Consider the following 26946-nt stretch of genomic DNA (forward strand, 5'->3'; position numbering starts at 1 on the left):
TGCCTATAAAGACATTTACAATTACAGTCACAAAACACATCCATGTCCCAGCAGAATTCGAGCCCGCGACTATCGCAACAATAGGATCCTTAATCATTCCACCACCGGCAATACGCTGCGTTGAAATGGTTTGAAATTGTATTATCAGTCAATTCGTGTGGTTAGTAATTTTTCCTTTTTTTTTAATCTTTCTGGTCACATCAACTTCTAAGCTCTCTGAAAATTCTTTGATAGGTTAAGCTAGATTTTCGTTCAATAAAAAATAATTCATTGTCCTCGACGTTTTGGGTTGTACAGGCTCTTGCAATCAAAATCACCAAAAAATAAAACTTTGAAAACGTTGAAATCGATTGGGATATGACGGAATAACAACATCATAAGTTTTTTGATATTTAAGATATTCGATGGAGCAAATTTTTTTCTTCTCTATTCTGCACGAAGGAAATTTGTCTCAAAACGTGTGAAGTTGGACTGCTTCTTTTTTGTTTTTATTTATAGGAGAGTTTCTATATGTAGGCACCGCTCCTCTAGCAACCCTTTACGTGAATCTATTGTTGTGACTGGGGATGTAACATCTCTTCCGCATTGCATACTGTTGTCCTCCTACAGCACTCAGCGCCAATGTTACCAAAGTAAAAATCGTTTGTATATTGTGTCAGTTTCCTTTGATATTTCATGTTATGCTGAATTATATCCTGCTTCATTGTTCTCATATTGAAATCTAAATATATGTAGCTATTTATAATGCTTTGGGTAATACTGAGCATGTCTATTAATGCTTTGTTCTGGAATATTTCTAATACTCCAATATTTCTGTTGCTTGCTGCGCCCCATAGTTGAATTCCGCATGTCCTATATACACCAAAGAACTCAATAATTTTAAATAAAAAAGTACTGTTTTACGTGAATTGATATTAAAATCATTGAATTTAATTGTTACCAATAGAGATTGGGTTGTTTAACAGTTTATTCCTTTGATAAATCATATTTTAACCAATAGATTCTGACTAAAATACATGCAAGCATATCATAAATAGCTTATTATAAAATACAACCAATTGAACATTTGAAAGTACTTTTTGCTATAAGTATTATAATATCACCAGCTTATCTCAGGGTGATCAGGCTACAACTTGTTTTTCACCAAATCTATCATGGAAAAATAAATAGTGAGCCCATTGGAAAAATTTCAATTACAAGTGATAATACAAGATAAATGAACTTCAAATAAGGTTTATTCGAGAACTAAAAAACCGATAAAAAATAATCATTAGACTAGAATACCGATAAAAAAAGGGTAAAACCCTCCGATCCATATGCATTGGCAGCAAGGTGTGATAGTGGGTGTTCGGGACCTTACCCGGCGATCGTTTGATTTGCTGGCGTTACGGCCCGAGGGATTCAAGACACCCCTGAAACGCAACTATGTCACCCCTTGTTTGCCTTGAATTACTACCACGTATCTGACCGGTAACCGTAACAACGGGGGCCCATTTGTGGGTCAGACAAGGACCAGGATCTGCGATTAAGCCTGGGAAACGAGTATTTACAGTTAGTATTCGTTAATTGTTTATAATTGCCATGTAAGGTACCCTTTAGTTGAACCGAGAATGATACTGTTGTTGTATTTTCTCAATTATCACTGTTATTTATTAACCGAGTTAAAAAAAGGAGAAGGTTCTATATTCGGCTGTATCTTTTTTTTTAATGTATGTTCGCCGATTTTTCCGTCAATTATAGACCGATTTCCAAAATCCTTTTTTTTTTATTCGAAAGAGCGCTCTTTCGAGGTGGTCCCATTGGAAAAGAAGTTAGGATGGGTTAGCAGGAAGGGGAGGAAATAGGAGGAAAACCTCAAGTTTCAAAGGCACGTACAATGTTTTTACACATTTTTTATCTAAAATAATCAGATATCGGTGTATAATTTTATTGCTGAACTGATATGAGGAAAAATCGGAAGTAGTTCAGTGTAAAGATCAGTCAGTTTGCTTTTTAAGCACTAAACATTTCATATAAGACGTCGTAGAAATGTTATAACAACTGTTTGTATGGTGTAATAGTTAGAACGTTGAGCTCACACGCGGAGGTCATGGATTCATCAAGCATTCCTTATTTTCAATCATTGTTTCTTTATTACTTTTTGCTTTACTACTTTTTTGCCTCTCAGGGGCTTTTAATTTCTATTAAAATAACTGCGCAATGTTTTGAGTAAATATCTAACTTAACGTAAATAATATTTTTAACAAAAAATTTTAACCGACTTAAACCTACAAAAAAATAAATAAGGAATTCAATAAATAGTAAAAAATAATCAAACTTAGATTTTTAACACAAAAGAAAAGTTTTAAAATAAAATATGTGTATAATAATTGTTGTAATCTTATATATAAAAATGAATCGCAAAATATGTTCCTAAGCGCATAACTCAACAACGCCTGGACCAATTTGGCCAAATCTTTTTTTAAAATGTTCGTTGAAGTTCAGGGATGGTTTTTACGGCGAGAAAAATTAGAATTATTGCTGGAAAAACCCTAAAAATAGCTCTTTTTGTTTGAATTTGTTTCGTGTATCAGTTGACAATTCATCTGTCATCTGTCAAAAGTCATCTGTAACAGACAACTTTTTTTTTTTAAATTTGATATGACTTGAACTCAAATCCTTTTAATCCGTACGAATTGTTTTATTTATTTAAAATTTTTTATTTGTTTAAAATTTAATTCAAATTTTAAATAAATAAAACAATTCGTACGGCTTAAAAGGATTTGAGTTCAAGTCATATCAAATTTAAAAAAAAAAGTTGTCTGTTACAGATGACTTTTGACAGATGACAGATGAATTGTCAAGTGATACACGAAACAAATTCGTATATCGTGTTTTGTGCAGAGTGTTTAGTTAGTTAGTGTTTGTTTAGTTCGTGATTAGTGAAAAAATAATTTATATTTGATATGCCTCCTATAAGACGAAGCAATTTAGGTAGAAGAACCAGAAATGCTATAAACCAAGCTAATTACCGATCTAATCGTACTGCACAAGAACGTGACGACGGAAATGAACGTGAAAGAATTCGGATATCACAAACGCGTGAAGCGCGAGCGCGACATTCAACTAATAATCGCGCAAGTTTGAATCCAGCTGCTTTCAGTTACGATGTGTCAATTGACTACAGTAACTACCAATGTGTTGTTATTGGTTCTATGAACTTGGTTTGCTCACACTGTAAGGCATTAAAATACAAAAACGAAGCCAATGGATTGTGTTGCGCAAATGGTAAAGTGAAATTGATACAATTGGATCCACCACCAGAACCATTGTACTCATTGGTTTCAGGAATAGGAACAGATTCTATACACTTTTTGACACATATTCAACAATATAACAATTGCTTTCAAATGACTTCATTTGGGGCAACAAATGCAGTTCGGGAAAATTTTATGCCAACTTTCAAGGTATGTATTATAGCAGTTACTCATAATTATTTTAGCGAACAAAATTTTCTGTCACCAAAGTTAAGATGTGTTACTAATCTTCAATTTCTTAATCATTACGAAATATATCACTTAGTCATCATATTATATGGTGATTCAGTTTCAGTGACACTTTTATTATATTTTATATTTGATAGATATTAGTTAAAACTAAATATATACTTTTTAAGATCAAATATTATTTAAGTTTGATCATTGACAATCCATTAATTTATACCACACCATAATATTTTTTTTATTTACAGATACAAGGGCAAATATATCACAGAGCAGGTTCACTGTTACCAGTGTCAGATAGCGACAACAAATTCCTGCAAATTTATTTTATGGGCAATTCACCACAAGAAATTGATCTGCGTTGTGCACATAACAATTTAGTAAAAAGGTCTATTGTAGAACAATTACAAACTTTATTTCATCAACACAATCAATTGATTATATTGTTTAAAACTGCCCTGGATCTGATGCCATCCGATAATCACAAAATTGTAATCAGAGCTGATAAAACACCTGCAGGTCAACATACAAGACGTTTTAATGCACCAACTATTGATGAAGTTGCTATCGTTGTAGTTGGAGAAAACTTGGAATCCCGTGATATTTTTTACATCGTCGGAATTTTCAATTACAACCTATAAAGGAAACACACCGCTCATATGATGCACTGCAATATCCCATTATATTTTGGCGAGGTGAAGATGGCTACGATTTATCAATAAAAATGATAAATCCCATTACAGGTAACTAAAATATTAGTTTAGCTATGGCGATAATATCTCAGTCACTATATTATGTATTTTAATTTTATATTTGAATGTTATTAAAACAAAATCTGTTTACAGGTTCTGAAACCAACAAAAAAGTCAGTTCAATGAACTATTATTCATACCGCCTAATGATTCGGGAAAATGCAGATAATCACATATTGAAATGTCGGCGATTATATCACAAATATGTTGATGACATGTATGTTAAAATTGAAACGGAGAGATTAACATTCATCAGGTTGAATCAAACCAAACTCCGATCTGAAGAGTATATTCACCTTCGAGATGCGATTAATACTGATGGAAATGCACAGAATGTCGGTCGGATGACTATTCTTCCAGCAACATACATCGGAAGCCCTCGGCATATGCACGAATATGCTCAAGATGCCATGTCGTATGTTCGTCATTATGGTACAGCAGATTTGTTCATCACATTTACATGCAATCCGCAATGGATAGAAATTAAGCAGGAGTTATTACCTGGGAAATCATCCATTGATCGTCATGATATTACAGCCAGAGTCTTTAGACAAAAGTTGAAATCTTTAATGAATTTCATCGTAAAACATAATGTGTTTGGTGAGACACGCTGCTGGATGTATTCTGTGGAGTGGCAGAAACGAGGATTGCCACATGCACACATTTTGATTTGGTTGGTTGAAAAGATAAGGCCAAATGAAGTTGATGCAGTGATATCAGCTGAAATCCCTAATGTACAAGTAGATCCTGGATTGCATGAGGTAGTTATCAAAAACATGATACATGGTCCCTGTGGAACTCTTAATCAAAATTCACCGTGTATGATGGATGGTAAATGTTCAAAACGATATCCACGGACATTAATATCGGAAACAATTACTGGTAATGACGGTTATCCATTGTATCGTCGCAGATCGACAGCAGACAATGGAAAATCAACAATTGTCAAATTAAATTAACAAGATATTGAAATAGATAATCGTTGGATTGTTCCATATTCACCCATTTTATCAAAGACATTCAAAGCACACATCAACGTTGAATCTTGCCATTCAGTGAAATCGATTAAATACATTTGCAAATATGTAACCAAAGGGAGTGATATGGCTGTGATTGGAATTGGTGCAGAGAATTCTAATGATGAAGTTACCCAATACCAAATGGGCCGCTATGGCAGTAGTAATGAAGCAGTTTGGCGAATATTTTCTTTTCCTATTCATGAGAGACACCCTTCTGTTGTTCACTTAGCTGTGCATTTAGAAAATGGACAAAGAGTGTATTTTACAGCACAGAACGCAGTACAAAGAGCTGCTCAGCCACCATCTACTACATTAACCAGTTTTTTTGAGACATGCCAAAACGATGATTTCGCACAAACATTGCTATATTCTGAAATGCCAAAATATTATACCTGGAATCAATCCTCAAGGAGATTTATACGACGGAAACAAGGAAAACCAGTTCCAGGATATACAGATGTATATTCCACCGATGCGATTGGCCGGATTTATTCAGTACATCCAAGCAATGATGAATGTTTTTATTTACGACTGCTATTAGTCAATATACGTGGCCCAACATCATTCCAACAGTTACGAACTGTTGATGGTGAATTGTGTGGATCCTACAGAGAAGCCTGTCAACGTTTGCAATTGCTTGAAAATGACGCTCATTGGGATCAAACTCTCAATGATGCTGTAATATCATCACACACTCATCAAATACGAACATTGTTTTCTATAATCATATCTACATGCTTCCCATCAAACCCAATTGATTTGTGGATGAAGTACAAATATTATATGTGTGATGATATTTTGTATCAAATACGGAATAGAATGGGAAATCCAAATATACAAATCTGTGAAGAAATTTACAATGAAGCATTGATTTCAATTGAGGACATGTGCTTGATAATGTCAAACAAACTATTAATTCAATTAGGCCTGACCGCGCCCAATCGTCCAATGCATGACGCTTTTAACCAAGAGTTGCATCGAGAAAGACTGTATGATCTCAACGCTTTGAAAGAATAAATTCAAACAAATCTTCCACTGTTAAATGAACAACAGAAGTATGTATTTGAAACTCTTATGAAAGTAACAAATGATGAAACTGGAGGGATTTATTTCTTAGATGCACCTGGTGGTACAGGAAAAACTTTTTTTATTTCATTAATATTAGCAACAATTCGCTCACAAAATAAAATTGCACTTGCACTCGCTTCGTCGGGAATCGCAGCAACTTTGCTTGAAGGTGGTCGAACAGCCCATTCAGCACTAAAATTGCCATTAAATATGCAAAGCAATGAAACTCCAACCTGCAACGTTTCGAAGAACTCTGCAATGGCAAAGGTTTTGCAGCAATGTAAATTGATTGTTTGGGATGAATGCACGATGATGATGGCACATAAAAAATCTTTGGAGGCTTTAGACAGAACCTTAAAAGATCTACGTAGCAATAATAACCGATTTGGTGGTGCAATGATTTTATTAGCAGGAGATTTTCGTCAAACATTGCCAGTGATTCCACGATCAACGCCAGCTGATGAACTCAATGCATGTCTAAAGTCCTCCAATTTGTGGAAACATGTTAAAGTACTTCATTTAAGCAAGAATATGCGTGTCGAGTTGCAAAATGACCAATCTGGAAACATATTCTCTAAACAACTCATTGACATTGGTAATGGCAAATTTCCTATAGACATGTTGACGGCTTGCTTTTGCTATGACTATAAACAAGTCCCAGGGGCAATCATTAAGTGTTTGTGGTATTAATCTAGAAAACCCATGTTTCTCACATGGTCAATTGTATGTTGCCTGTTCCCGTGTTGGAAAACCATCAGATTTGTTTATCTATGCGCCAGGTAATCAAACAAAAAACATCGTATACCACAAAGCAATATAATGATAGTAATAATAATAATTATGATTCACATGATTAACAATAAAGCGATTACTTACTTTTCAATCCTTATATATGTTTTATTTAATTATTTTTTATTCACAACGCCCTATCACCAGGGTGATGGTTCTGTTCAGGAGAATTTTTTAAAATACGTAGGCACAAAAACTGCCACATTACAAATCTTTTTGACAGGACGAAGTCTGTCGGGTCAGCTAGTAAGTAAATAAAAATAAATAAAAACCTTATTTAACCTATCTACTACACGTATTTTACGTATTTTCTTCTATATACACACCATTTAGCTTAATACCTACCTAAACCTATTTATCAATTTACAATATTATTTAAACTACTACCAAGTGATAATTTTGGTTTCTTCTAATAGATAGCTTTAATGTTGCACTATAATAGTACATAGAATTTCAATCAAAAATTGCATTTTGAAAATATAGATTCTAGAAGATCATTTTCATTATATTTTACTTTTTACTTCCGAAAAAGAGAAAAACACAGTACAGGGTTATCGAAAATTGTGTTGTGTTTATGGTGATATGTGTATGAAGTAAAGTGAACGACAGTCACAATACTCTGCAAGCGCTTGCCCCATCGATGCGAAATTATTTATTATTGGTTTCTGTAGCGATCAGAATTTACTCTTCCTCCAGGTTTCAACAGTTTGTTGTATGACAGCAACCTGGTCTCACCAGACACAAAACATGGTTTTGTGAAACAAAATAATGGGTCTTTGAGTCGATGAGAGATCCAGTCTCCATTGCCAGTTACTATCGGATGCAGAAATATCATCTCATACATTTTAACTAGCAGTTTTTCCAATTATCTGTTATTCACTTCATGTGGCACCCATCATACCATCTTTGTCACTGCTCAGAAGTTGCGTCTCGGTTCACATTTAATTTTTCTGCCAATTCCTTATGAGTTTCTTTTGGATCGTCACGCAATAACTGTTGCAATTCCGTATTTTCAATCTTTTTCGGTCCACCAGCACGGTAGAACGGTACAAACCTCGCGCTGGGCGCTCAATCACTAAAGAAGTTTATGAAATCCTAAGACATATTGAGGAGACCTGACACCTTTCATCTTATGATGTCGCTACTTAACTAAACATCTATCACGAAACCGTTTTAACTGTGTACATAAACTCGATATCCCCAGAAGATCAATGACGAAACATGAATAAAAAACATGAACACATGAATGAAAGTCATTGTGACTAAAACTGAGAAAATAAAATTAAATGTAGCCATTTTTAAAGAATATTAATAGTTACGAGCGATTAAAACTGAATTACGTGCGATAAATCATCATCATCTGAAAAATATTCATAAAAGATTGAAAAACACATATTCATATTCATCGAGGAAGGTGGCAATAACCGCTTGGTGGGGTAGGAAAAGAATTATTGAGCATGTGTTCTTTTAACTTGGACAAACCATCGATTCAAATTTTTATATTCATCATAATTTAACACATTAAAGTATAACAACGTATGTGTTATTAATCAAAGTAGATGATTTATGACACAATAAAAATACAGGGGTTTCATAAAAAGAAATATAGTCGTATACTATTAGGAAAATATGGTGAGAAAAAATATGATTTTCATAATGCATAATATTGACTATAGATAGTTAACGACCGAATTAAGTTCGTAGAGAATTTGTAACAGGTCAGTTGAAAAGTCCCCGGCCTACCATAGCAAAAACACATTTTTTTGGCCAAATTAGTTTTTTTAATATACACTGATTATAGCGACTTTTCGATACCACTTTTGTAGTACGATTTTTCCTTTGCTTCAAAATAGGCCTCAGTTTCGGCGATCACCTCTTCATTCGACCAAAATTTCTTCCCAGCCGGCATTCTTTTCAGATCTGATAACAGGAAAGAGTTGCTGGGGGCCAGATATGGAGAATACGGTGCATAAGGAAGCAATTCGAAACCCAATTCATGGATTTTTGCCATCGTTTTCACTGACTTGTGACACGGTGTATTGTCTTGGTGAAGCAGCACTTTCTTTTTCTTCAAATACGATCGTTTTTCGGCGATTTCGTCCTATAAACGGTCCAATAACGCCAGGTAATAGTCGCTGTTGATGGTCTTTCCTTTTCCAAGGTAGTCAATGAAAACTATTCCATGCGCATCCCAAAATACAGACGCCATAACCTTGGCAGCAGAGTGTTGCGTTTTCCCACTCTTCCAGTCCATTCGGATGATTCGATTGGACTTTGGAGTGAAATGATATATCGATGCAAAAACTCGGGTTTATTACGCTTGATCATCTTCAAACACTACTCCGAATCATCAACATAATGTTGTTTTTGGTCAAAAGCGCGGCACCCACTTTGCACAGAGCTTTGTTATGCCCAAATATTTTTGAATGATATGATATACACGTTCAGTTGATATCTTTAGAATGTCTGCTATTTCATTCAATTTCAATTTAAGGTCATTCAAAATCATTTTGTATATTTTTTTAATGTTTTCCTCGGTAACAACCTCCTTTGGGCGTCCACACCGTCTTCGGTGTTCATTTCACCACGTCTAGGAAAGTGTGTCCGGAAACTCGGCATCAAGCCAAGTTTTTGCTTCAACTGTATTTTTTCTCTTCAAAAAGCAATATTTTATCAACACGCGAAATTCCTTTTTATTCATTTTTTTTTCACAATAACAAAAGTTGCTTCACTCAAAATGCTATAATTCACAAACTAATGATCCGATAGCTGTCAAATTTATACACGCATCTTTTGAGGGTTAGGACTAACTAAAAAAACATATGGATTTAATTCTAGTAGCGCCATCTGTATGTCAGGTCGGGGACGTTTCAATTGACCGATTACCTCTTAACTAACCCGCTGCTGCTGTAGCAATCCTATTGATGGTGAATCCCAAAGATTGCTAGACTGATCTAAAATATTTTTTGAGGCTGATGATCTTCCATTCCGGACTTATATCTACGCGGTTTTGTTTACTGATAGTGCATTTTTGGTCATTGTTGACCAAATAAGAGAAAGATTATTTGTCCACATTTAAACTACTCTGTTATTTCTGCATATTTAGATACATCATTTTATCAGCAAAAGAGCTATCTGATGTTGGGCCGTTAAAATACTTGAACTAAACATCTTTAAATTTTACCAAACCCCCTTCTACATGTTTCTTAACCCTATTCCCATCTTCGTATACATTATTTATCATACTAAAATATTTAATAATTAAAATGTATACTTATTTTTAAAAAGTCTCTATTACTTTATATGTTATGTTACAACACAAATTTATAATAGCACCGTAAACTAAAACTACTGTTATGCAAAGCAGGAAATTAAATGACACAAGTTAGAATGAAATTTAATGAAACATCCATTACGTCGTTGGCTATCGTAATAATCGATACACATTGAGTATTATCGAACAAAATCACACTGGTTAAATCGCCGAATGTACCCACGCTCTGTACAGATTTTAATTGGTACTATGCCAATTTCCATTGTCTGAAAAATAATTTCCTGATCTGATAGAGGAAATTTAAGTTTTCACACTATTTATCCGTTTAATGGATATTAGCCTCGCATTTGATTGTGGCCGATATTGAAACTATAAACATGTTTGGTGTAATTATATTCATTAAGTACCAATATTTACTTCGGCAAGTTTCCTCTCTACTGGTGCTAGTAATTATATCTGGTGGCAATTACACAAATCAAAATGTTTGGAATGTTAAAAATGAGTCAAGCATTGATTACCAAGAATACTATATCGATTTCATATTATATATAAATTGATCGTAATTAATTCTAACTAATTAAAACTACAATTACTATACGTAAAACTATTTATCAGCTTTCCAAATTACTTTTCTAAATATATTGAGAAAAGTTAATGCGAATCTTAATAGAAGTATAAATATAGAGATTATATTGTAACAAGTGATAAATAATGGTTGGTAAATGGTAAATAATTTATTGCTACAATATAATAGTATAATAAAATGAAGTATTGTAGTTGTCTTTAACCTTTCGATGACATGAACTAGTTTTTGTATATAAAAAAAATTAAAAATGCCTCAAAAGCCTTCACAGTTTAATGCTACAGTTATCAGAAGACGACAGAAATATGTACCATGAAAAGAGAATATTTATTTCTAATGAAAATACAATTCTAAAAGAGTCGTAATAAACATTAATCGCTTTCATATATTAGTGAATAAAAACCAAAATGATCTCAAACTTTAAAAAACTATATCAACAAATTATAAAATTGACTTTACTAACTTTTACTTACTATTTTTCACAATAAATTTTACCATTAACTGGGAACATATTTAATAAGTATTATCACTGATCAAAAGAAAATAGAGTAAATTAAAAGAAAACATATCTACGCCGAAGAGTTTTTCCATTCTTCTTTAACGTAATACATTGTTTAATTAAACATAGTTACGTCTTATAACATATGTATTAATAATGTAGTTATGATCAAAGGTTCAGTTATATTAATATTTAGGTGGTAATTTCTTTTATAATTGAAATATTAGAAAACATGTAACATTAAGAAAACCATCGACATATTCCTATCATTAATTTTTTGTTAGCCTCAATATATTTTGAGGGCTCAAGAAAGTGACCCCGTTTTCAATTACTAAAAATTCTTAAATGTACGTTTAACTTAAATACGTGCTTTAAATTTAATTAAACAGTAGTCAGGTGGTATGGTTTATTTCTGATAACCAAATAAGGTATTTTCAAAAATGGTTTCACTTAATGTATTAAAATGTTTGAAATAAATGACAAACCTCATGAAAATATTTAAATTTTATAATCAAACGTAACAGGCCAATTGAAAAGTCTCCGACCAGCCACATAGATGGCGCTACTAGAATTAAATCCATATGTATTTTAGTTAGCCCTAACGCTCAAAAGATGCGTGTATGAATTTGACAGCTGTCGGGTCATTAGTTTGTGAATTATAGCACTTTAAGTGAAGAAACTTTTGTTATTGTGAAAAAATGGATAAAAAGGATTTTCGCGTGTTGATAAAATATTGATTTTTAAAGGGAAAAACACAAAAACTTGGCTTAATGCCGAGTTTCCGGACACTGCCCCAGGAAAATCAACCATCAAGGATTGGTATGCTGAGTTTAGACGTGGTGAAATGAGCACCGAAGACGGTGAACGTAGTAGACGCTCAAAAGAGGTTACCGACGAAAACATTTAAAAAATCCACAAAATAATTTTGAATGACCGTAAATTGAAATTGAATGAAATAGCAGACACTCTAAAGATATCAACTGAACGTGTACATCATCAACATCGACTATTACATAGCGTTATTGGACCGCTTGAAACTAATTTTGGCAAAAAAATATGTTTTACGATGGTAGGCCGGGGACTTTTTAACTGACCTGTTATAATAAAAGAATCTACACGTAGAACTTTTTTATTGTTAGGATAAAGTTATTATATATTGGTGGTATTGTTTTCGGGGATGCAAACTGAAACCCATCATTTTATTAAGAATGGCCCATTTAAATCGCGGACTCAAAATTATGAAAAGGAATTAGAGAGATTATATATACAGTAGATGGTTTTAATATTATTTTCAGCTAGATGTACGGGGGATAGGAAACATGAATACCATGCAATTTAGTATATTTTGTTACGTGTTGAAAAAACTGCTTCTGTGTATATAAATAATGCGGCGAGTATTTATTGCTCAATTTTCATGCCTTGTAGTCTTGTAGGTTATATTTCAGTGCATTAATCACTTTGTTCTGTGACGCTTAAAACCAATGATCTGTGAAATATGTGATCTCTCAAATATTGTTTAACGGTTCAGGAGCGATAGTGTGAGATCAATAGTAGGCGAAACCGAAAATTTACTAACATATACTGAAAAGCATTGAAAAGGATTGTACATTTTGCCCGGTCAGAAACTTAAAACAACTGCGGTAAAAGTAGCAAGAGAACTCAACACTCACTTGAATAATACTGTTTCGATAAAAACAGTAGGGTGAGCTACACAAAGCTAACCTTCACGGAAGAGTTGCAGTTACAACAGTGAATCTTCGTATGAGAGAGCTTCTGTTATGATTTGGGCGATAATATCGTGGTATACAAGTTCTAAATATAACTAGCATATTGCTGCCAAACACTGCTTATTCCAAGATAATAAAGCGCTCAAACGTACAGCGAAAACGGTTCAGTCTTGGTCTGAGAAGCATTAGAATATCGTCAAACACATTCATTAGCGAGCATAGTCGCCAGACCACAAAATAATTAAATCTTTATGGGAGGTTTTGGAGATCACTTGGAAACTATTCATACACTATTCCGCTATATACACTATTAAATTTCAGCTATTTTAAGAGAAAATGGTAGCTTAACAGGTGTGCATATTATTTTATTCATATTATTGTAATATAATTTTATACTCAATATCAATCCATATTTCAGTGTAAACATATTTCTAAGTTTGTAAACATGACTGCAAACCCAACAAGTACCGGGAAGTTTTGTATTTTGCCTTTAACTGTCCAAAAATTTCATTAATTGCTGCTGAAGCGCGTATAATGATAATGAATGAACATGCTGGGAACGGTGTCAGATCAAATCATTATATAAGTATTAGAGTCAGTATCTTGTAGTGCCTTGGATCAGTAATGAAATTTGAGAACTCGGAATTGGAGAAGCTACTAACAGGTAGCGTTGGGAACTATCGACTGAAAATAGTAATTAATATTTTCAAATGTCAGTTCAACTATCTTTTTTTTCAGTTCGTACGAATCCTTTCCTGTATAAATTGTGAGACAGGAAAGGACGGAGATAATTGCTTGGGGCAGTTAATTTTATATGTAAGTTATATTTTCCAACGGTAGTATAAGCGAGACGAAGATATATAAATTCCTTCACGAACTAACTTTAAAAAAAAAGGAAAAAAAATAATTACTGATTTCTATTATAATAATAATACATAACATGCAATTTATAATTTAATTTTAAATGAGGTAGAATTACTTTAACTTTTATATTTGAATTTTCTGTGGACCTGTAACAAGGAATGGAATTTGTCTATGCTATTTGAAAATACCCCACAAATATTTTATTGCATTTTAGTGTGTTAATTGTAATTTTTAAGTAATATACTATAATAAATATAGACAATACAATAGAACTGAAATAAAATCTAAAAAGTAAAGATGTACAATAACCATATATACTATATAAAAATTAAACATATACCTAATCTTTGAAAAAGGAACTGATCCATGATATAATTAAAAATGATCTCAATGAAATACTATAAATGCTTTATTTATTATTGAACGGAAATATTTTTAACAAAAATCGAGAGAGTTATTGAAATATTACCTATTATTGCCATAAAAACAGTCAAATTTTTTTACTATTTATCATTCCCAATTTTAATCTTTTTCCCAATTATATATTTTTTGCCCCATTACATTAATAATCTACAGACAATAGTACCAAAATGCTATAATATTAATATACAATATATCATTAGTTACAAGCATACCATCAAAAAAATCATAAAACTACATATATTACATATAAATCTATAAGTATAAATTGGGTACATTTTTGTCAAAGTCGCGCCTAGGACGACAGAGCTCGAACGTTACAAATCAGTCGAATGAAACTAGTAGAAGCAAAAATAGTAACTAAAAGTATGAGTGAAACAGTCGATAGCAAAATGTAGTCAATTACTAACAAGCCGTTTACCTCGTCTCGTTTACATTAGAGTAAGATTAACATTAGTGAATATGAACCTGCGTTATTGGAGCTCCTTTTCTTATCATTTAAATCAAATAAATACAAAGTTAATTAAAAGTTTTTGTTTTCAAACACTAAAAATGATTCAAAACCTAAATAATAATATTTAATATTTTAATATAATGTATAATAATTTTCAAATTCACATTTACAAATTATACCTAATTTGCCCGTCAAAGGATTGAGGCAGTATTTCTTTGCCACCTATCTATGGAAGGATTTTACGTACCCTCGAGAAGCGTACAACACCAGAGACAGTAAATACCCCCCAGATCGGCACATTCCCTAATTAAATTTTCATATTGAATAATAGCGGAGATCCGGCGGCAAATTAGAGGCGTCTTGCACTCGGATGCTCCGTAATGATGCGTCGAGGAGGCTTAGGAACCGGGGAACGCCTACTACGCTTTATAATTATCGGTGGTGAGCTCTCGTAGTGGCGAAATTCGGAAGGTGAAAGTTGTACGATGCAGTGTATAGGCCAAAGTATAATTTATTGCTCGATAATGCGGCCTTGTATTAGTTAATTGTAGGTACACTGGTTAAACGATAATTATCGGTATATAAAGTTAAGCCCGGCGAGGCAGCGTCTTCAATAAATATGTTTTAGTAATTTCGATATTGAAATTCAATGAAGTAGCATAAATTAGTATTAAACGTTGTATTTATTATAATTGTTTTAACGCAAAAATTATTTTATAAAAGATAAAGAAAGATGGAAGAAAAAGAAAGAAAACTGTTATTTTTAGTCTTAAAGTATTTCAGTTCTTAAACTTTCATTTTTAAAAGTGTTGTACAGTGGTAGTATGTAGTGCAGAAGCCGACCCTCTTACTGCTTACTGTTTTGGCAGTCCTAGTATTGAATCCCACAATGACATAGATGTAAATTTATGTTTATAATTAAATATAACATCGGGATGGATAAAATAATATTAACCTGACATATACACAAAAACTACCATATATACCTTAATAAGGTGTCACTATTTACTTTTAAAACAGATGCAATTCTTAGCTTCCAAAGGAATGGTGTCCCATACTTATACCAAAATATCCGCCAATTGATTCATTTATGTTGGCCATAGAAACCTAAACCTCACTCACTTTATGAAACTCCCCATAATGGTTCAATTATGTTAAGGTCTGGCCATTGCGCTGGCTAAGACAGATGTTTGACGATATTCTGATGCTCCTCAAACTAGGAATAAACCTTTTTGGTCGTATGTATGGACGCATTATTACCTTGGCATATCGCAAGACTTGGAAGAAATATGTTAGTTATGGTGACAACTTCATTGAAGATGTCAAGATATTCATTTGCAGTTATTGCCAGTGATGTGAATTAGAAGAGCAGCTGAGTATATATAGCTACTATATATATTGTAGACCGTAGAACTCTTTAGTGGTTGTACATACATAAACCCGGTCGCTTTTAGAACAATGTAAATGATGTTTCATCTATTCTACCAGTTTCTTTGAGTCATTAAAATTCTAGGTTTCATGATAATTGCACAACTTCTTTCGCAGCTTAGCCTTGGCTTCCGTCATAAAGGGTTTTGCAATCATGAGTGTTAGATTTATGGAACTCCCGCCGTACTGTTTTGTGGAAACATTATTACACAAGCAAGTATTAATATTTGTCGGTCCCTGTCAGCTAACCTTGGATTTCGGTCACTATTTTTTTCGCCGGTGATGTTTTATTATATTTTGTGTATGCTGTCTTCACCGAAGATACTGTCATTCGTGGAATGTTGACGAATTCAGGTGTTTTCGTAACATACACTCGCACTAAACGATCACCGAGGATTTTACCTACCCTCCACTCACTTTAGAAGCCTACGAGATGTCACATTTCACAGAACAAAGCGTAAATTCACTGAAATATAATAATATACGAACGGGAATCAAATATAAACGGTAATATTTTAAAATAACTTTATTGATCAATATACACAAACTAAATATTTCACATCCGTGCTCTACACACTTTTTCAATGATTTGGAAGGTTGAATATTCCTTCTTCATAAAAAGTTTGAAGGCGACTTGTATGCCAATTGCGCATATACACATCTGTTTTTTCATTGCTTTCAAATCTATTGCCTCCAAGTGATACTTTCAAGGTAGCAAACAAAACATAATCACAAGGTGACAAGTTAGGGCTATAAGGGAGGTGATCGAAGGTCTCATAGCGCATTTCTTCTAATTTATTCCTCTTCAAAACTGCGGTGTATGGCCTGGCGTTGTGAAAGATGATGACGTCTCGAATGAACATATCCCGTCGTTTGCTTCGTTGTGGACTGTAACAACTCAGAATAGTAAACTGGATTCACTGTTCGTTGATCGTGAAGAAAATCAATAATAAGTAAAACTCCACTTGAGCCAAAGAAAACCGTTGCAAGCACTTTACCGGCTGAGGGGCGGGTTTTGCTTTTGACTGGGCAGCTCTCATCCTTTCTTCACCATTTTTGATTCGGGAGTGTAATATGATAAATTTCCGATGGTTTAACGACTTCATTGGTTAAGAACTTTATGATGCGTTGAGCAACAGACGAAGATATCTCGGGCACACTCATTCATGGCTGTACTGTTGACAGAACCGAGCACAGCTGCTACCCACACCGATTTTCCCCCTCGTCATACACTAAAGAGCACTAGAGCATAAAAGTAAAATTAGCGTTTATATTTGATTCCCCCTCGTATTCCGTATTTTACCTATAATATTTTTTCGACTTATATGTTAGGTGTATGAAAAATAATTCAAGTTTATTGTTAAAAAATTCTTATCCGAAAGCCTATTTTGCCGTGGCTCTAATTATAAATGTTTTCATTGAATTCCTATTATCATCTAAAATAAGCGAAATCATTGAAACTATCGTTCTTGCAAGCCTCTATTATCACTTCGTTGCCTTCTTTAAATATATTCATAGATGCAATTACATATAGCTTCGCAACATGAATACCTTTAAAGTCTACCTTTAAATATATTTTTAATTATTTAGTTAAGTATTAATGTATCAATTAAGTAACAGTGGTCCTTAACCATACCCTTATTATATTTTTTATGACACCTATCCATATTATCATTTTTAACTATTTTTTCGGATTGTATGTAAATATTAGGCAGTTCACGTTGAATATCACTTCACCAGTGAAAATTATATTAAAAACTGAATGGAGCCATGGCTCTAACACGTCTGTAAAATGAATGATGATCATATTTCGAAGTTCCCTACCATACTCCATCTAGAATGGAATGATATATATATTTGTCTGCTTCTGAATTGTTGGTAAATATACTGTTCACTTTATTGTCCCTTTATTTTAGATAATACCGCAATATTAATTAAAATATTACACTAATAATTTTTAGTAATATAGTCTATTCAAAATAACAGTGAACTCAGGTCATCAACATGTGCCTGGCGCAAATTATTTTAGATTTACACTTCTTATTTTAGTCTATTTAAAAAGAGATAAAACGCTGTCTGCTAAGTTCGAATATCTAACCGAATCAGCCTGCCAAAGTTGTCCGGTTGTCAAATGTCTGCAAAATTCTTTAATATATTAATTATAATAACTACAGGTTATAAACCGGTAACCGTTATCCGAATACTCTGCCTATTTTGATAAATTTTATATCCCTGCTTATTTTTACCACAAAATATTTAAATATTGATATTGAAAGCCTGTATATTTTGTGATTATTACTCTGACTCGAAATGCCGAAGCCAGACAGAACAGATTGCGAATTAGTTATTTCGAACAGGCACGAGATAATGGAGTAAATAATTGGCGGTAAAATTATGTAAAGAGGTAAGCATTTTTGCTGTTAATTATTAAGTTGCTGCGGTTTTCTTGAAAATATTTTAGCGTTTTGCAGGTGCACTCAATATTAATATGGACAAGGTCATTGATATATCTCAAAGAATTAAAAATATAATCTTAGATTCGCCGAAAAGAGATCGTCCTTATATAAAGGGGATGACGAATCAAGATCGGCTTGATGTTAACTTTATCAGAGATCAAATATATGAAATATAGAAACAGTGGGCAGTTGTTTTCATCACAAACTTAATTTAATACAATTATTTCACAGCAAACTGTTAATCTGAAAAGTATATAGAAATATAGAAGGCTTAGAGATATCTCTCTGAGGGATGTAGAGCATCCCTTCATAGATTACTAGGTAATATAGGATTTAAATAGTGTTAAGATTCCACACGAAGGGGTCAAATGGAACAGCCAGACATTACTTAAAAGACTATAATTTTTAAAAGACAACAAAAATTTATTGAAAAAGGTTGTAATAAAAATTGATTAGGTTTTATTAGCCACAACATTTTTAAAAGTTCATTGCAGATATATTTTTCTTTATGCTGGAAACAGGAATGGTTAATAGCCCCTTCGGTGTGGTATGTGTGACCAAATGTAGGATATAATTAACATATGATAACTGTAGGAAACCTTATTGTAGAATATTGAAAGTGCACATATGCACATATATGTGTGTAACTGTTCAGAATTTACATAAACATTTGCTTAAAATGTGTGAGTAGAGATAGAATAATAATCTTTTTGCAGATATGTCAAATGCATTAATTAGGCAGAATGCAGTGATTAAATCTAGTTTTATCAAGAAAATTTTATACAGGTAGTAACAGAACAAATTAAAGAGAAATACAGTGATATCAAAATGAATTTGCAAGGAAACACTGTACCGAAGAGTTCAATGTAAATGTAATAGAATACAACTCTAACGTACAAACTATCATAACTGTCTAATTAATTGTAGTTTTAAGTTCTTCGATAATAAATGCATTAGATGTACCATAATGTTTAAATAAATTATATTTTATACCACTATTTTTCTTTAATTATTTTATTTAGAATGTTGTCGTATGTCACACCCAAAATGAAATAAAACTCAGAGTTCATGCGGCAACATTGCGACGTTTTGACCTCATCAATTCAGATGACCTGAGTTCACTGTTTTATTGAACGGACTATATATTACTAGTCTGAAATACGAAAAAAATATATTCGTTGAATTAAAAGAAAGAGAATTATCTACAAATAAGGGTTCATTCTATAATTAATATATAATAAGATGGTCGTATTTTTAATGTAAACCTTGGAATATTCAAATCGTAATTAAAGTTGATATTGTTGGGAGATGCGAGATTCTCGGAGGATTTTACGCCTGGAGCGTTACGCTACAATCTGAAAGTTAATGAAGTTAGCAGATGAAAGAAACTAGTACCAAACAAAAAATAAAATCCAAAGTAGGAATACAAAATCAGCGTTGTAGCTTTTTTATACATTGCTGCGTTCAGATCAGAAAGGCTTATGAAAATTAAACTTCTGGTAGTATACATAATTCATATTATTAGCACATGCAAGATCATATCATTTAATATGTAGGGTTTTAATATACCGTAGGATTTTTGAATAAGTAATTTCGCTTGTAACATAACGTCATAAGATATAAATTTTCACAAAACCCTCGAAACTGATTAGTTTTAAGTCAATTTATTGTCGTACGCTGCCGAGAGTTTGTAAATATGGCCTGGGACTTGAAAAATTCTTCGGTCAGTTTCTTAGTCATTTTTGTCTTTTAATCAGTTTTCAAAAAAATTAGTTAGACTTTATATATTAGATGAACCAAGAGTTTTCTTTTAACGTTAATACAAAAATCAGATTCTAAAATGTTTTCTTAATTGTTTCTTTGGATTCAATGAACAACAAGCTTTTATAAGATTGACGATGTTATGTCGGCATTTTCTGTAAAAACACCGCTTGTTACTGGGACCAAAACTGCATCCAAAATGCTTCTCAACTTACCTAGTAAGCCTATTCTATTTCTATAAGCGTCTTAATTAAAATGTTTAAAAGTTAAAATACTGATGCAGTTACTAACAATTTTGATAAATTTGTCTTGTCATCAATTAACAAAATACATAATAGGAGGTTTCCCAAAGAATATTGTCGGAATGTCTCTAAATTTAAGACTCGGTATAGTAACATTGTTGGAACTGCCGGTAATCATTATTGGGTTATTAACTCAACTAAAATTGGTTGGCTAGAGATATCATCACACCTATTAAGGAGTATATCTCTTCTTCATTGTCACTATCATTGACCTCTGTTCGTCCAGCAGCACATTCAATAATCTAGACAGAGGCCGAATACTTACAGTTTACACAGGACAACAGAAGGTCTTTTAGTTTTTTTGCATGTGTTTTCTTTGCATATATATATATATATATATATATATATATATTGTATTTGATATATTGTATTTTTCTGCATACCTTTACTATTTGCCTAGAATTGATTTATAGACGCCATTTTCAACCTTGTAGCTAAACCAGGTGGAATTAAATATTTCCAAAATACATGGAGCATAGACATTTGACAATTTTTATATTATAACAAAAATTAAAATGTTTAATTAGTCCAATAATATAATGTTAAATATATATACATTTAATTTTTCATTATTTTATGCTAAATACGATGTAAATCATTCAATACGAATGAAAAAATATCCTATATGATTTCCTACTTCTATATTGTTATGACCTTAAATATAACACCAAACATTATCAGTAAAACGTAGCACTTGTCCTCGGTTCTACAGTTTGGGGTGCTACACTGTCTCGAACTACACGAACAAGTCTCACAAATGACAACATTCCTGTTCTTCGAGAGCTTTCTCAAAATGATTGCCGGTTAAAGGTTGACGAAATCTAATCAGAATTGGATATCAGTTATGGAAGTGTTCGTGACGTTTTCAGGTTTTGCCAAGGAATAAATTGGAAAAAAATGCGCCGGGAAACCCTCGAGCACCCTCCTTATAGCCCTGACTTGTCACCTTATGATAATTTTTTTGCGCCCTTGATAGTATTACTTGACGCAAAATATTTGTAAGCAATCAAGAAGTAGAGGAGCATCTACGCAGCTGGCGGTAATACGCCTTCAAACTGTTTATGAAGAAGGAATTTCAAGCTTCTAAATCAGTGACAAAATTGTATAGAGTACGGAGGTGTCTATATTGCAAATATGTTTGCAATATGTTTAGTTTGTGTATACCATTGACTAATAAATCTATTTGATAAAATTACCGTTTATGTTTGAATCCCTATCGTATATTTGTTCTAAATATATATTTATATATTTCATCATTGTTCAAATTATATTTAGATTTAGCTTTGAATTTTCTTAAAATTCTCGCTCTTTTTCTTTCTTTCTATATAATTTGTTTTGTTTGTCGGAATTCAGTTTGTCGGAAGACGGTTTGCTTCTGAGAGTTTACTGACTGAAAATGAAAATGAATAAAAAATGTTTAATTAGTCCAATAATATGAAGTTAAATATACATACACTTAATTTTTCATTATATTATGCTAAATATGATATAAATCATTCAATGCGAATTAAAAAATATCCTATATGATTTCCTATTTCTATATTGCTATGACCTTAAATATAACACCAAACATTATCAGTAAAACGTATATTAAAGTACCGGCAGTTCAATGTAATTGGTACATTCAAAACACTTGAAATGGAAATATTACTCAACTTTACTCAGGATATTATATGACGCAAACACTAAAAAAATAGTCTGAGGTGCCATGCATTTATTACGTTAAATCATTGAGTTAACATTACTCACTTATACGTTTCTAACGCATCCCCCGCCCTCCCCCTATGTAAAGAAAAATAAGAATAGATAGACCCCCTACAATATTATAATATTTTTGTTATATCTTAGAATCTACCTTTTACCAACTAGGGTTTATCTAGACTTAACGTACTGTTTAATGCAGGCTCTGAAACATGCCTACTGATGGCACTGGTGAGTGACCAACCTAGAGATAATCCCAGGAGACATCCGATCTTATCCAGCCTGGTTATTGGCGCAACGGGAACCATTTGCTTACTTGTCGGATTTTGGACTCTTGCCTTATGGACAACGACAATTACAAAAACAAACCTAAATTTACGACCATATCCCATGAGGATTCAAACGTGTGACTATTGCAAAAATAGGAATTCGTTTCACCTGAACCACTTATCACATGATCTAAAGAGAATAAAATAGGCATTTGGTATGTGTCCCTTTTTATTTTTCAAACAAACAAAAATTTTAGTACATTTATTTGTACTTACAAAATAAGACATGATCGAACCACCCCTCCTGTCAAATATCTCCTGTCTTACGAATATAAAAATAAATAAGTGGTCCCTAATTTATGCTGATGCTTACTGAACTGACTTTTACGTTGGTTACTGCTCAATGGTAAATTTGTGGTTATTTAAAGTTAATAAATGAATTACTTATCAAAAAAATATTTGTTCATGAAATATGTATTATTTAATTAGTTAAAAAATTAATTGATATATCTTTATCAATTTGCATGGAATACACAACACGGTCAAAAAACGTTAGCCAAAAAATGTATACAATTAAAATATTTTCCTTTGTGACATCTCCGACAAAACTCACCCTACGGTGTGAAAAAATGTAATTAAGAAATGCAAAAAGCTTAATCTATATGCTGATTAATTTTCATCAGAATTAATAACAGGGGAACACATTTAAATTAATTTTAATAACCAGATTTTCTGATGATTATCATTATAAGAACAGATAATTTTGCCGAATTTTAATTAATATAAATTAGATGAACGCTGTAATACCCAAAATTTCTTAATTCTTCCGTAATACTTAAGTCATAGATACATTTTACAATTTATGCTATTTTCGCATTTGTCTTTCCTTTCTACTCTTTTGCATTTTAATGGAACTTTATCCTTTTGTTTCGAAGTAAATATTGTGCAGCGCAACAGACAATATTACTTCGACTTGGAGTCAATATACTTATTCGTTTATAGCGTTGTTTCGCTGTATTTAGCCAAATATTGAGTTAAATTACAATTTGCGAAATGTATTGTGTCAATTTAAGCTATTTTAAATACATTTAAAATTGTAATAATATAGTTTAAAAGTTCGTAAAAATAATACAAGTTTGATTTCTTGCAGGAACATGCTGTAGTAACAATTTTAATAATAAATAATTCACTTGTCGTTTATATAACAGATCAATTGAAAATTCCCCGGCCTACCATAGTAAAACACATTTTTTTGCAAAATTAGTTTTTTTATTCAACATAATTCCCTTCAAGGGCGATACACTGATTATAGCGATCTTCTAACTTTTCGATATCATTTTTGTAATACGATTTTTCCTTTGCATCAAAATAGGCCTCAGTTTCGGCGATCACCTCTTCATACGACGAAAATGTCTTCACAGCGAGCATTCTTTTGAGAACAGGAAATAGTCGCTGCGGACCACATCTGGAGAATACGGTGGATGAGGAAGCAATTCGAAGCCCAATTCGTGGATTTTTGCAATCGTTTTCACTGACTTGTTACACGGTGTATTATCTTGGTAAAGCAGCACTTTCTTTTTTCTTTTTTTTTTCTTCAAATGCGGCCGCTTTTCGGCGATTTCGTGCTTCAAACGGTCCAATACGCCACGGTCCACGTTATGTAATAGTCGCTCTTGAAGGTCCTTCTTTTTTCAAGGTAGTCAATGAAAATTATACCATGCGCATCCCAAAATACAGATGCCATAAACTTGCCAGCCGACTGTTGCGTTTTCCCATGCTTTGGAGAGGGTTCATCGTGTGCAGTCGACTCGGATGACTGTCGATTGGACTTCGGAGTGAAATGATGGAGCCATGTTTCATCCATTGTCACATATCGACGCAAAAACTCGGGTTTATTATGCTTGATCATCTTCAAACACTGCACCGATTCTTCAACTAGTCGTTGTTTTTGGTCAAAAGTGAGCTCGCGCGGCACCGACTTTGCACAGAGTTTTCTCATAACCAAATATTCGTGAATAATAAGATGTACACGTTCAGTTGATATCATTTTGTGGATTTTTTAAATGTTTTCGTCAGTAACAACCTCTTTTGGGCGTCCACTGCGTTCACCGTCTTCGGTGCTCATTTCACCACGTCTAACCTTAACATACCAATCCTTGATTGTTAATTTTCCTGGGGCAGTGTCCAGAAACTTGGCATCAAATCAAGTTTTTGCTTCAACTGTATTTTTTCCATTCAAAAAGCATTATTTTATCAACACGTGAAATTCTTTTTTATTCATTTTTTTCACAATTACAAAAGTTGCTTCATTCAAAATGATATAATTCAAACTAATGATCCGACAGCTATCAAATTTATACACGCATCTTTTGAGGATTAGGACTAACTAAAAAACATATGTTCTCAGGCCGGGGTCTTTTCAATTGAGCTGTTAAATTTATTCTGAGTTCAACATACTTTATTGAATTTATCTCTATAGTTTTCTTATTACATACATTGCATGTTGCTATTTTATTTTCAGTTTTTACATTTGTATGGATCTTTTTATTATGGCAATTGCAGCTTTATCCATTAATAAAGCACCATTTGGTTTTAAAAAAGCTGTAATTCTTCGCGAAATAGCTTCGTAGAATGTTTGAATAGTCTCCAATAGAACTTGGTCTCTTTCTTATTAAAGTAGCTGTATAATAATTCAATAAAACTCCCTATAATTGGTATTCTGATACTATGTGTATATTCGTATTATTATCATGCAGTATGACAATGTTTGGCTGCAATATGTCTTTGGGGTTCTCCTTACATATAGGCGGCCGTACTGTTTTTGTTTATACAGTATTAGTTACGTGAGTGTTGACTTCTTTATGTTATCTAGCCAAGGTCTTTTTTAGTATTCGGTCAGTGTCTGTTAGTTAACTTTAGGTTTCATCCATTAGTCTCCTTCGCCGATGATATTTCACCATGGATATACTGCGAATAATGTCGTTATTACTATAAAACGTTAGATAACACCTTCAAGATCAAATATTTAACAGATCGCTTGTTTTAACCATCGTAGAAAAAAACGTATAATACATTGAAATTCAACCTACAAGACCTGGCATATAAACTGAGTAATATATAAGGGTTGCACTATTTATACCAAAACAGTATTGAATAAAGTCACATATCTATAACTATAATTATTCAATAAAGTTATAATAAAGCGTGTTTAGAAGATCTTATATAAATAGCTTCATTAGACAAACACAAAAGTTCTTTAGGTTTGAAAATTGAGATTCCTAAAGGTTATTTTTGTCATATTTTACTTTTTATATCCAAAACCGACACAAATACACATAGTATCAGAATATCCAGCTACTATTTGTGGTGTTATAAAACTGGCTTTAAAAAGGCTTGTTCAAATTAATTGGTTCATAACAAGTTCAACAGAAAGTACCACGAGTTTCTTCTACCCACCTTTAACAATATTGTTAGTAATAATATTGCACACCTGTGTAGCTGCATCTAGAATTATAACTGAGCTGTTGCGGTCTTGCAGATGCGGTAGTATAGATAACTACGAGAAATTATGGGTGTAGTCAGCAAGAAGTACATATTGGGCGCATGTTCAGTGCTTTCGTTGATTAACCAATAGGAATATTGACAGGCATAGGCACTTATCAATAGTTACAACGTATGTAGACACTTGTTTAATGTTTTTTACTTAAAAATATACATTATCTATTAAAAATATACTATTATCATATAGTATCTAGTTTCATTTTTGACATTTTAGTGTATAATGTTAAGTATTTTATAACGATTCTGTAATTGTTTAAAAATAACTGGAAACAAAACAGAGATATATTCATTCATCTCAGTCTTAACAGTATTCCTACATTGTATCGCAATATAGAACGGAACCTTTTAAAAATTTTCGACACCGTGAACATCGATTATGCATCGAAAGGCATACTTAATAAGAGATGCTATCATACTTGACAATATTAACCATAACAATAAAAAAATATGTATATGTATAAAAATCATGTAAATTTAACTCTATTAGTTATCACTTTAAATTAGTGTTTAGAAGTGTTTTAAATTATGCTCATTGGT

General features: G+C 32.6%; 3 protein-coding genes across 6 annotated transcripts in view; 2 read left to right on the top strand and 1 right to left on the bottom strand.

The window, feature by feature from the left end:
* Nucleotides 1-5198, top strand: part of LOC143206854 (uncharacterized) — a 133346-nt gene extending 128148 nt beyond the window's left edge. The window contains exons 1-2 of one of the 2 annotated variants that reach the window (XM_076419663.1): nt 4179-4225; nt 4328-5198. In XM_076419663.1, coding sequence (XP_076275778.1) covers nt 4207-4225; nt 4328-5193 — 885 coding nt within the window. In that variant the 5' untranslated portion in view covers nt 4179-4206 and the 3' untranslated portion in view covers nt 5194-5198. Of the gene's footprint in view, nt 1-4178; nt 4226-4327 lie in introns of those variants that run through there. The other variant, XM_076419664.1, reaches the window with a different exon arrangement.
* Nucleotides 1-26946, bottom strand: part of LOC143206852 (extracellular serine/threonine protein CG31145) — a 558035-nt gene that overhangs the window by 278295 nt on the left and 252794 nt on the right. The window lies entirely within an intron of this gene.
* On the top strand, nt 3126-4172 carry LOC143206855 (uncharacterized). The gene is made up of 2 exons (XM_076419666.1): nt 3126-3446; nt 3731-4172. The coding sequence occupies exons 1-2, from the start codon at nt 3195-3197 to the stop codon at nt 4121-4123; spliced, it is 645 nt and encodes a 214-aa protein (XP_076275781.1). The 5' UTR covers nt 3126-3194; the 3' UTR covers nt 4124-4172.

This window comes from Rhynchophorus ferrugineus, unplaced genomic scaffold, assembly GCF_030347505.1.
Source record: "Rhynchophorus ferrugineus isolate W39M unplaced genomic scaffold, kcgeb_rfMv2 rfM1, whole genome shotgun sequence".
NCBI classification, from domain to species: domain Eukaryota; kingdom Metazoa; phylum Arthropoda; class Insecta; order Coleoptera; family Curculionidae; genus Rhynchophorus; species Rhynchophorus ferrugineus.